This window comes from Sminthopsis crassicaudata, chromosome 1 (genome assembly GCF_048593235.1).
Source record: "Sminthopsis crassicaudata isolate SCR6 chromosome 1, ASM4859323v1, whole genome shotgun sequence".
Lineage (NCBI taxonomy): Eukaryota > Metazoa > Chordata > Mammalia > Dasyuromorphia > Dasyuridae > Sminthopsis > Sminthopsis crassicaudata.
In genome coordinates, this window is record NC_133617.1 from 297849731 (window position 1) to 297863628 (window position 13898).

At 32.8% G+C, this 13898-nt stretch overlaps 1 protein-coding gene across 1 annotated transcript in view; it reads left to right on the top strand.

Moving 5' to 3' along the window:
* RALYL (RALY RNA binding protein like) overlaps positions 1-13898 on the top strand; it is a 758144-nt gene that overhangs the window by 688380 nt on the left and 55866 nt on the right. The window contains 1 exon segment of the mRNA XM_074278973.1: positions 4193-4240. Within this exon segment, the coding sequence (XP_074135074.1) occupies positions 4193-4240 (48 nt within the window).

The following is a 13898-nucleotide window of genomic DNA, read 5'->3' on the forward strand; positions in this document are numbered from 1 at the left end:
TTGAGCAGTGAGGTGAAATAGTCAGAGCTTTCTATTATGAAGGTAATTCTGGCAAATAAGGAAATTCCAGGGGAAAGGAAATCTGTTAGGAGATTCCTACCAAAATCACACGGCTGATTAACTAGCAGAAAATTGGTACTATCATGAGCAAAATGAAGATTAAAAGGAGGAATTGTTTGTAAAAGGAAGATAATAAATTAAAATTCAAACTCATGTTGAGCTTGAGTTAACTCTGAGATATCTCTGTGGAAATGTTCAATAAGAAACTAGAATTTTCAAAATTGAAGCTCATGGAAAAGTTCAGGGTAGGATTTATGGAACTGAAAGTAAGCTGAGTAGGCTGAGTATTTGAAATCATAAAAATGGGTCATATTTCTTTTTTATATTCTTTTTTATGAAAGCTTTTTATTTACAAAGCATATGCATGGGTAATTTTTCTAACATTGACCCTTGCATAACCTTTTGTTCCAAATTTCTCCCTCCTTCCCCCAAGTCCCCCCCTAGCAGGCAGGTAGTCCAATACCTGTTAAATATGTTGAAATACATGTTAGATCCAATATATGTATACTTATTTATACAGTGATCTTGTTGTACAAAAAAATTAGATCAAGAAGGAAGGAAAATAAAAACTCAGAAAGAAAACAAATGACAACAGAGAGAGTGAGAATGCTATGTTGTGTTCCACACTCTGTTCCCACAGTTCTCTCTCTGGGTGTAGATGGCTCTCTTCATCACTGCACAAATGGAACTGGTTTGGATCCTCTCTATGTTAAGAGAGCCATGTCCATCAGAACTGATCGTTGTATAATCTTGTTGTTGCTGTGTCGTGTATAGTGATCTCCTGGTTCTGCTCATTTCACTCAGTATCAGTTGATGTAAGTCTCTCCAAGCCTCTCTGTATTCCTCCTGCTGGTCATTTCTGTATACCACAATTTATTCAGCCAATCTCCAATTGATGGGCATCCATTCAGTTTCCAATTTCTGGCCACTACAAAAAGAGCTGCCACAAACATTCTTGCGCATACAGGTCCCTTTCCCTCCTTTAAAATCTCTTTGGGATATAAGCCCAGTAGTAACACTGCTGGATCAAAGGGTATGCGTAGTTTGGTAATTTTGGGGGCATAATTCCAGATTGCTCTCCTGAGTGGTTGAGTCCGTTCACAACTCCACCAACAATGTATCTCCATTTTCCCACATCCCCTCCAACATTTTCATTTCTTTTCCTGTCCCCTTAGCCAATCTGACAGGTGTGTAGTGGTATCTCAGAGTTGTCTTAATTTGCATTTCTCTGATTAGTAGTGATTTGGAGCATCTTTTCATGTGGCTACAAATAGTTTTAGTTTCTTCATCTGAAAATTATCTGTTCATATCCTTTGACCAAAATGGATCATATTTCTAAAACAATGAGTAAGAATGAGAACATTTAAGATGTGAAAAAAAGAGAAACTAGTAAGTATGATCAGAATAGGCAAGAGAATGACTTTGTACAATGTCATGGAAATTATGGGAGACTATCAAGAAGGAGAGGATAGTTAACATTATAATGTGCTATACTGAAGTCAAGGAGAATGATATCTGAAGAAAAGCCATTGTTTGTTGTTTTCAATTCAGTAGTTATCTTAGTGAATTTTAGTAGGTTGGATAAAACAAATGGAAAGAGATTGAAGAATGAGTTGATAATGATACTACTGAGGCAGCAATTATAGATTTCTGTTAGAATTTTATTATAAAAAATAGAGAGACAGGATTCTGAACATGAAGAAAAGCAAAAATGTGGGGAAAAACAATATGCAGCTACCTATGTACAAGTAAGATAAATAGGGCAACTAGTTTGTTCAATGTTTAGAGTGTTGGGCCAGGAGTCACAAAGACTCCAATTCTTGAGTTCAAATCCAGCCTCACATATTTGCTAACTGTGTGACTCTAGGCAAATTACTCAGCCTGGTCATCTCAGCTTCTTCATCTACAAAATGAACTGAAGAAGGAAATGGCAAATCGCTCCAGTATCTTTGCCAAGAAAACTCCAAAATGGGGTCACAAAGAGTTGGACATGACTGAAAGGATGGAACACAAGAGTAGAAGGCAGATGGTGGTGATTACCCAGTGTTTAGAATTACTAGAGTGAGAAAAGCAAAAAATAATAGAGACAGATTTGAAGATGAAAGGAAGAATAAGAGCACCAAAGTGGCTGTCCAGATTACTAGTGGAGAGGAAGGTAAATTAAACAAGAACAGGAGTAATGGAATAAAAGAAAATGGACAGATAGACAGATCTCCCAATAAGGATAAAAATGCAACTTACGCTTCATGTTATCCCCTACTGTTTGAGCATAATTTCATCCTTTTAATTATTTTATGCACAATCTCTTTATAAAGTATCAAATTTCATTTCTCTATCAAGAACCTTTTTACTCAAAGCAAACAAAAGTTAAGTACCTGAGTAATTGCAGTAAAAATCATTTGCCTCAATTATCTAAATGAATTAGACAAAAATGGGTTTTTATCCTCAACTCTGGATCATTTCATCAATTAGCACACTTCATGGTATAAGTATAGAGGGAATAATGGTTCTGTCCTTAGTGTTAAGTGAACCTAATGTGTCGAGAGGGATTTTCAATGGTTGAACTAAAAAAAAAAAAAAGGGGGGGGGGGAATTTAAAACTTTTTCCAAATATATTATTGATATAAGTACAATGAGATCAGAACCATCATGACTTATAGACTAAGTATGTTACTGTGCATCAAGCTTTTACTATTTACACATACACATATACATATATGTGTTTAAATATGCATGTATATACTATATGTTTCAAAAGCCATTATTTTATCAACCAGCAATGTAACTCCAAACAATAACAAGAACTTAAAAACTTGGTATTATGACTCTATTTTTATGTACCAAGTATTAAGAACTGAGGGTACAATTGAAGGGAAGACATAGCGTAGCCTCAAGCTTACAATAATGGGGGAGATAACATATAAAGATAAATACAAAATAAATTATAAAAGATGAATAATAGATAATTAATCGAGAGAAGGCGTTAGAATTGAGAGGTTAAGAAAGGCTTCCTGTAGAAGATAGAATTTTACTTGGGACTTAAATGAAGCCAGATTACTCACTAATACTTTTAGGCTTTTACAATTAAAAAAAAAAAGACAGCCAGAACCAAATTGATTAAATTAAATGGACTTGTTAAAAAAAATAATTTCCCATTAGTGAAAATATTCTGTCACAAAATTAAGATTTGGGGACTTTGATCTTTACTGAAACTCTCTGTTTATGTTTTCTTTGGTTACTTGTGCAAATGTCTGCGTGTTCTTTATTTTATATTTTCACCCATCTGTCTTGATTTTCTGGTTGTTCAAATTTATTTTGCCAATGACTATCTAAACACCCTTGAGGGAAAAAAAAAGCATAAAAAACACTATTGTTATTCAGAACACTGAGGCAAGACTTTCTTAGCTTCTTCTCCCTTTTGTGGTATGGATTTTACTCTTTTCTAAATGTAAAAGGGCTGAATTTCTGAAGCAACCACATTTCTATTTATCATATTCATTATTCGTGGGTCATTAATTCTTTTCTTTTATCTTCTCTACTTTCAATTAACTAATCATATGGAAAGAAAAATAGTGAAAATTATAGTATCTTCTTCCTTTGAGTAGGGGAAAGGGAAAGAAAGCCATCAATTATTATGTTACATAACATAAGAAAGAACATTGTATAGGAGATACATATCCAGTCTCACATTTAGACAGAACTGAATTCATGTCCCTGGAACTGACATGTCCTGGAATTGTGGCCTTGGACAAATCATTTATCTTTTTCATGTACCCAGGCAAATCTCTGTGATCTTTAGTAGAATAGCACATGCTAATTAATGATCTGTTTTTGAAGGAATTTTCTTAGTGGGATTCTCTACAGTGATGTTTCAGATAACATACCCATTCTCTCCTCCAGTTATAGGTTCTTCTAATCTGCCAATGGAAATTATTGGTTCACATTTGAAAAAAAAATTGCAGTAGCTTTATACTCTTTTGAATGAAATGTGTATATTGTTTTATGAAACTCACTTGGAAATAAATATGTTGAAAAAGTCAAATAAAAAATTAGACAATATTATAATACCACAAAGTCATTAATGTAAGTTTGCTAAATGCCAACTAATGAATTTTTTGTGTTCCTTTTGCAGTGGTTATGTCTTTGATTATGATTACTACAGGGATGATTTCTACAATCGGTGAGTTGGGCTTTACTCCTCTGTGATCTTTTATTTTGCATAGTTTTATATTTAAATGCTTCAAGCATTTTGTTTATAGATAACAGATTTTTTTCAATGAAAAAAAAAAAAAGAACTCTTCCCACTGTCAAGAAAAGTTTGCTAGAAGACAAAGCTATTATTCCTATTTTTTTCAAGTTGACAAACCATTTATGAAATGATTACTTTCTTGTCTGGTACTATGCCAAATAGAAAAAAAAAAGTCAGATTTTGAAGACTTTTGGAGATATTTAAACTTATCTTATTGTCTCATGCTATAAATTTAAAAATATTTTTAAAAATTTAAATTTTAATAAAAAACATTTATTCTTTATTATGACGTGCTCTTGAGAATTCTTAAACAAAAAGTCATGAATTCTTAAGACTCAACACGAATTTTCAAAAACAGGAAGTGTTCCTCTATTTTGCTAAAATATCCCTACTTTCATTCATTCATTAGAAAAAACTGCTACTATGTGCCAGGTACCATGCTGGATCCTAGGGCCACAAAGATAAAAAAATTGAAACAGTCTCCATCTTTTAAAAAGCTTATCTCTGCATAACACTGTCAAAATGCTTTATCAGGCAGACATATACATAGATTTGTATTTTAGAGAAAATATATATGTATGTATATCATAAATCCAAATATATATTATGATGTCTATCTTGTCAATTTTATATGTTGCTATTTTCAAGAACAAACAAAATATTCTATAATATATCCACAAGAAATTTTTTCAGTTCTTTTTTTAGCCAGAAGACTACTATATCCAACTTTTGACGTTTATAGATAAAATTGAGAAACTGAAAAATCAAGGGAATTAAGATGATTTCCTCTCCTTCTCCCTCTTCCTTTCTCTCTCCTTATTCTTTTCCCTCTCCATCTCCCTCTCCCTCTCTCATTGTTTATTCCCTAATGCACACCCAAAATACACACACACACATGTACACACACACACACACACACACACACACACACACACGTACATAAACACTTGATTAGAATTATGCACTAGCTTTCTTGGATTGTCCCTGAGCAGTCTCTTTTCTGCTGTGGGAACTACTAGTCTGAAAATTGTCATTAAAATTTATATCTTTCTGGTTTTAATCATCTCAGCTCCTGAAATGATGAAATGATTATATCTATATCTATCTATCTATCTATCTATCTATATATATATATATATATATGTGTGTGTATTATATATGTATATATATACATATATACACACACACACATATATATGTATGTATGTATGTATCAGGACACACAACGCTGGCTAGCAGCACAAATGCAGGTTACCTACTCTTCCATAACCTGAGAATCTACTCCCCACTTATATCAAATATAATGCTTTCAAAGGTCCTCTATCACATGTCTTTTTTCACATGTACTGCCCAATTTTTCTCTCTTCCTCCATCCTCTCTCAACTCACATTTACTCAGGATGTCTATCGTGCATTTTGTTCAGTTTTGCTGATTTAGTAACCATTCTATGTTCCACAAACATGTTGAGGACCAATTGCCACTGTGCTAAACAAGGACCAGCAAGAGAATGTCTAAACATTTCCTCTAAGAAATATGGGATAATGAATAATTGTGAAGAACTGCCCACTCTGAAGTATTTTCCTTTGAGCTATCTGCCTTTTCCCCAAGATCCTCAAACTTATTAACCAAAGATTTTTGGCTTTAAGTTATTGCTCTAGGTTATAATATAGTACAATGACCCTGGAAGTCTTTTTTGAACTTTGTTCTGATAACAATGAGATTATCTTTGTCACTCACTCCAATAAACTTAAAGAAAATTACCCCCACTTGAGTGGTATTTTATATTCTCTATTATCTTCTGGTTGATGTATAAATAGAGGTTTATTCCCTGAAGTAGTTTCCATAAATACCATCCCTTGAAAAGTTGCCTTATTTCTATGATAAATTTAGTCTCTGGTAAGAGTATCTTGATTTGAAGAAAAGTACCAAAATCCTTCCTTCATATCACCTCCTTTCTTTACACTTTCCCCCATTATTGATGCTTCCAAATTTGTTTTTAAAAGAGGAATCTTGTCATAAGGGATACCAATGCAAGGCTGGAGACAGAAAGACATGGACTTAAAGCCAAATAGTTGTTTTAATACTTATTAACTGAGTGACCCTGGTTAAGTCATTTAATCTTAGTCAACCCCCAAAGACTTACTTACTAAGTCAAAGATAAGTTGTGATATTCATTAGTGGAGAAAGCTTCTGTAACTTTATGTATTTTCCATATCACTTGAAAAATGGTTTCTTATCTCTAAAGACATACTTAAAATAAAATAAGCATTGTGTAAAATTTAATTATCCAGCATATCTGGCACATCATAAGTGTTTAATAAATATTTTATGGTTCATTGACCTATACTTTAGGGAAATCATTTTCATCAGTCTGTGGAGGATATATTGTCATGTAGAGAAACTTGAGGCATAAAGAATAACAGAAGATTATTTCAGTAGTCCAGAAGAGAACTGGTGAGAGCCTGTAGTAGGGTGATGACTATGTGAATGGAGAAAAGGGTGTATATGAGAGATGTGTTATATATTAAAATGACAGGATTTGGGGCAAGTAACTATATATGTAGAGAAAGTAATAATTAGAAGTCCAGAATAAACCAAGCTTTTGACCCTGAGGGACTAAAAGGATGGTGGTATCTTTGATAGTAATAGGCAAGTTCACAATAGGAGTGTGCAGAGGAAAGAGAACATGTTCCATTTTGGACATGTTGAGTTTGGACTGTGCAGATATACAGTTCAAAATATTCAATAGACCATTTGTGACATGAGGCTAGAGCTCAAGAGAGACTAGAATATATAGACTTGTATATATAAATCTGGGAACCACCTACAACTGTAAATGATACTGAATGACCAAATGATAATTGAATATATGCTTAGTTTTTGTGAAGTTGTTCCAGTCATTTCTAACTCTGCATGATCCTATTTGGGGTTTTCTTAGTAAAGATACTGGAATGCCTTGCATTTTTTTCTCCAGCTCATTTCACAGAGGCTCATAGGTTAAGTGATTTGCCCAGGATCATAAAGCTATAAAGTGTCTGAAACTAGACTTGAACTAAGGAAATTGAATCTTCCTGACTTCAGGCCTGGAATTCTATTCATTGCTCTATCTAGCTGTTCAGTTGAATCTGTAGGAGCTAATAAAAATAATCAAAGAAAAGACTATCTAGAAAAATAAAAAGATCCATGACAAAGCTAAGATGTGCCTTTCTACTCATTTCCATTTTCCTGGGCCAAACATAACAACTCTAATCCCTTTTCCACATGACAGTCCCTCAAATACTTAAAAATTACTCTCATGTACCTTCCTAAGTCTTTGTTCTCAGCAGTAAACATGTTCAATTGCTCTACAAAGTTTTCCTGTGGAATGATTTAAATGTTCTTTATGGTCCTGGTTGACTTTCTCTAGAAACTTTAACTTATACTGTGAACCTGCTACAACATGACATCCAGAAGTGGGTAGTATCCATTATGTTATCTTTTTTTAATGGTAGAGACTGATGTACACCAGTCCTGCTTGACACAGTGACTAATTGCATTAATTTGTAGAATGGATAGGTAGGAATAGTATATAGTCTATAACCTATATCAAAGGAAAACGAACAAGTCCATGTCAGAATTGGACCATGTCAGAATAACTTCACTAATACTATGTTTTTAATAATTGAATGAACTAACCACAAATATCGTTAAATGTACATTTTATTCACAGTTATTACTCTGTGAAATTTCTATGGAAATCCTCTTGATTAATGTCTATTGCCATATCATCTATTACTTATACAAGAGAAAGTTGGGTTTTTTACCCAAATATTAACTTAATTTATAAAAAATCTTTCCTTTTCAGAAAGATTTTCCCAAGTTATTCTTATAATTCTTAAGAATTTTAATAGATCTCCCAGGAGTGATAAGAAGGTTAAGCTGAATTTTTAAAAAACTATTATGAGTACTACAGTTATAAAAGATAATCTTTAGACCTTGTTTCTAATATTCTATAATTGCTTATTGATGATAATTAGATTTTTAATGTTTCAGCTTTAGCTTTTATTGATTCCTTAATGCGAAGAGCACTAAACTCGATACTATGAATATCATATTATTCAATGAATATACATTAGCTCATATTCTATAGCTATTATTTTTAACCAAGTAATTGTGAGAGATAGAGGTGACCCTGAGTTCCCAAATTATGCAAGTAGAATTCAAGTTTTAGCAGATTCAACCAAGGTGACAGGCTTTGAGGATAGACTGAACAGTACAAGGTATGTCTGTCATCCAAAGATCTGGCTAATTTTGGAGAGGCTCATAACAGGTCGAATAGAGAGTGATGAATTTTTCAGGAAGTACAACTTTTAAAAGTGAATAACTAACTCATAGATGGCTTGAGATCTTCGTTGGCCTGGGAGATAAAAGTATCCATACTAGTCTTTGAAAGTATAGGAATATTCATGCTTCATAAAATTGTTTTTATTATGCATTAGATTATTTTCCACTTCTAAAAAAATTCTACCTGCTTGTCTTTATAAATATAAGGAATGGTGATTAAGAATCAGAACATCTAGAGTCTAATTGCTCACTTCTTCCTGTCTCCTATTCTTTAATTTGCTTCTTCTAATTCTGCATATGCCGTGTCTTCTGCTGGACTCTGTGAAGTGATATTTTTTTTAACATTTCTGTCTTCCCTGCTACAATGTCAGAAACATAAAGTACCAATTTAATAAATGTTTGATGGCTGAATATGTAAATAAAGAAGTGCTTGAATTTATCAGTGCCCAAAATGACAAATTTACTGTGCTGTTATTTGTCTGTTTCTAGTCATCTAGAATTTTCTTAAAGCAACATAAGTATCTGCCAATAGCAGATATTACTAGTAGTAATATCATCATCAATTCCCAAGAAAACCAAACAAAAGGAGAGGGATCACATGAGGAGGGAAGGGAATTTATGTCCCATTGTCAAAGTATTTTTTTATTGAAGCTGATTTTTGTAAGGGATACTTTGCTTGCATTTATTAATAAATATCACCTCTTTTTCTAATTTCCAACTCTAAAACTTGCCAGTTAGAACTTGTCTCCTTTTTTATGCTTATAAGCCAAAAGAATAAATGGGCCACTATTCACCACTCTCCACTCCTAGGCTAGGAATCTGTCCTTTTGATGATACTAAGAGCAGCCTTTTTGAACACTTGTCTCTGAGTCAATCTTCTAGCCCTACCAATTAAGCTGTAGTTTTTTAGGTTCTATTTGCAAATTTTTTTAATGATTCAACATCACAACAATTTATATTACTTCCATTACTTAGTTAATTTCAATTCATCAATTTTAATATAAGTGTTCCTGAATGGATGTCTTTGAATAGATATAATAGGCTAACATTCCACTAGTTGCATGTGTATGGTTAGATAACTCTTCAGTTTTTGGTTATTAAGATCTCTCAGGTACCATAAGCTAATATTCATTTCAGAATCAAGGATTCTGAAAAATTTCACTGCTTAATAGGCTTGTACATTTTCTCAAATCTGTATCTGCATGTCTGGAAGAGGAGCAGATAATACAGGTTCATTTAGAGTTGGTATTGACTTTGTAGGACAATTAAGGTAATACCTTATAAGGAAACTGAGATCATAAAGGGATTTAGCTTGCCCAAAGTCTACCAAGCACTAAATAACAGAGTTGGAATTCAAATTCAAGGTCTCTAAATCTGGTGCTCTTCCCACTACAATATTCTTCTTCTATTATATGAATGTAAAGGAAAGTCTTTGCATGTAATTTAAATTTTAATTTTTTATATACTCAAATAAAATAAATTGATATAATGAACTAAAAAAGATTTGAACTTCAGGGAGTGTTTTCCATTATCATAATATTCCCATCTGCAAGTGGACACTTTTTTCCACTGATGTCAGCAAAGATGCTGTACAATCAGTGAGCCCCAAATTGTCAGAAAAACAAGTATGTCTGAAATGCTTTTACATATTTAAAAATTTGGATTTAATAAAGTGAGAAATTCTTAGCAGTAGAACCATTTTCTTCTCATATTAATTAAAAATAAGAGGAAAGCCAATGTAATTTCAATGAAAAATATACTCTTAGGTCAAGTTAAAGTTATTTCAGATCATTGATTACAGGGTAACAGCATGTGCTAAGCTCTAATACATATTGGAAAAATATAATAGCAAGATGTATCTGTTTCTTAATGCTCATTTCAATTAGCACTTGACCCACTAGATTCCATCATATAGGCTCCCTCAAAAGACTTAATTCAATTTTAAGCTTAATAAATTTATTTTAATATATTTAATTTATATTTTTATAAATATGAGTTTGGAACATAGCATTAATACTTTGATATCTAAGGGAGAAAATTCTTACATGATTTAGACAGAGTCCCAAAAGTCTCAGAGCAATTTTGAATTATGGGGCATGTAATAATTTTCCTCTCACATTTGAAAATTTAAAAATCATAGTTAAAAATTAAAATTAGCAAAATTTACATCAATATATTTAAAATTTATAATTATTGACCTATTTCAGAATGACAGAATATATGCATAAATTATTTTAATTGGCAGCTGGCATTATGAAGGTTGTTTCTTCATCCAAGCTATGTCAGATTGTTGAATAAATTATATTAAATAAATGGAAGTGAAATTATTATTATGATTTTCATGGCAAGGAATGACACTGCAAAACAATAAAAACAGCTATTGTACCCCAATAAGTAATATTCTGACTAAATGAGGCACAGTATGCAAAGCCTTATCTATTGGGAATATTTTTTATGAGACATTGTCTGAGTCAAATATCCTTGTCAGGAGGACAAGAAATACTAAAAGCCGAGATTGGTTTAGAGTTTGTAGAGATGAATGTCCATCAGCCTCAATTTGTGCAAAAGAAAGTCTAACTAACCTAATGGCAGTCAATTATTTCAATGAATAGTGCTGTCAGAACTGCTACCATCTTCTGTGATTTTGTAAACTAACAGCTTGCCCAATCTCTCCCCTGTTCTGGACAGAGAGGCTTTCCATCTACCAATTTGTGTGTCCTATGAACACCAAGCCCCCTCAGATAGAAATCAGTCAGCATCTTCAAGGTCAAAACCTTGAACTCAACCATCACGTCATTGTTTATTTAGTGTTCTTCTGGGCCTAAGTTGAGTAGGTGGTAAGTTTCTTTTATCTTCTCTGTCAGCTGAAAGATGCATTATTTCTGTGAGTCTTTTCAGAAACACCCAAACAAAAATCAATAGATAGGTACAACTGATGCTTAAATAGCAGCAAACAAAATGTAAAGCCAGTAGCATCTTTTCTGGAAGAGCTGCACTCATAGCCTAGAAAAATAATGGTCAGCTGTGCTGAGATTTTCATTCTGGTCTTAGCATAACGAACATGTTCACCAGGGTGTGGTTGAAACATTCCCAATTGTGGACCCCTTGAAGATGAAAAAGCATTAATTTAATTTCTTAATAATTAGCTTAATTTAAAAAAAAACTCATATCTTTAAACAACATATTTTGAAAGTCTCTGCCTTGGTCCAAAAGGGTTCCTTTCAAAATGTATATATACTTAGAAATACTTCTCCCAACTTGTGAATTGGTCAATCATCCCCAATGTGTGACATATCCTTACTCTCTGAGAACAGCAAATGTCAAAACTGGCAGGGGAAGTAAGAGTGGGATTGATTTATTCAAACAAATTACTTTAATCCACTTACAATAAATGATAAGATATCCAATCCATAGAACTAACACACACACTCTCACCTCTCTCTCTCTCTCTCTCTCTCTCTCTCTCTCTCTCTCTCTCTCTCTCTCTCTCTCTCTCTCTCTCTCCCCTCTGTCTCTCTGATATATATATATATATATATATATATATATATATATATATATGTATGTGTGTGTGTGTGTACGAGTATATATATATATATATATATATATATATATATATATATATATAATTGGAATGTACTTAGAATAGGAAAGACATTTCATAGGAAGAAAGGTTTAAATCTAGATAAATAAATAAATCTGGGAAGAGCTTCAGGGTTTCTGGCCAAAGCAGAAATGACTGCTATTTACATTCACTCTGAGTCCATCCATCAAAACCCAAACAATGACCAAGTGGGACTTAGCCTGGGACTTATTGGTTGGTGATCGATCAATGAAAATCATATTGGTTTTGGTTTAAGGCCTAGCCCTTAAGAAAGAGTGATTTGTTCAAGGACTTTCAATCAGTAAAGAGCAGAGCCACATCAGGCTATTTCCTCTAGCCTCCCAATTTGTTTGTCAACTTTTACAATAATTTGAAATTACTTATATTTTGTAAGTTCTTAGCCTAGAGCAACAGGTGAATGAAATCTTCAGGACTTTCAAACACCCACTGACAATGGTTCCACCAAACATAAATGTCCCTACACACACACAAAAAAAAAAAAACACTGAAATAAAAAATTACATGATATTGAAATTCATTGTCAAAACCTTCAGGATACTTAAATATCCTATATGAGTGTGTATCCTATATATGTGCGTCTAGCACATATAATATGTATTTTTGCTGGCCATGTTATATGTAATCATATGTGCACATACACATATTTATGTACAAATGTATGCATACATGTATGTGTATTGTGTGTGGATAATATATATAAAAATATATGCAGACACATACATACACACATTTATTTACTGATTTAGTCCCAGATACTTTTAGGTAAAAAAATTTATTTTATCCAAAACTCTATTTTCTGCATTTGAGGTAATATGTGCCTTACTTCCAGAATTATTGAAAAAAATATTTAGGCACAAATCTGATTTTGAGATGAGAAGAATTATAAGGAACTACAGGTAGTACCATACGGGGATCATTTCTGAAACTACAAGAACAATATTATTAAATATCTATTATATGCCAGATATTGTGCTAAAACACTAGAAGACAAAAGTAAAAACAAAGCTGTTTCTATCCTCAGTTCTAATGGCCAATAGCTATACCATAAGAAAAATATTTTTAAAAAAGAAAAATTTATGTTCCAGGTACAATATTTGATTTGGCTACTAGGGTGGTATACTGTCCAATCCTGGACAAGCTGAGTTCTAGAAATATTAATGTCCTTTGCCCTCTTCCTACAACATATTATGTTGGTTGTTTTTCAAGTATAAAAATATAGAATTTTGCCTGAACATTCTTCTTCATTCTAAAACAAAATACGCACTGGTTAGGCTTTAAAAAAAAATTAAATCCATTTATGTGTCTTGTTGAACTTTTAAAGTTGCACTTTAGAGAACTGAAGCTTTCACACTGGAGAGATTTGAATCTTGCCACATCATTTCCATGATCATCTTTATGATTTGGAATTCATGAGAGCAAAGTAACATTTGGTTATATTCGTGACATATAAAAGGCCTTATTGACTGAAATTAGGAGTGGATTTAGTTGGTCCTTTTTATCTTTAAGATTTTATAAACACAGGAGGTCTTTATGACCTTTTTGAGCCTCATCTGCCCAAACAGCAACATGTTGACTTTCAAATTGCATCCAGTGCTAATATTATCTTAGCTGAAATGGACCTGATAGAGACTCTTTACCTTC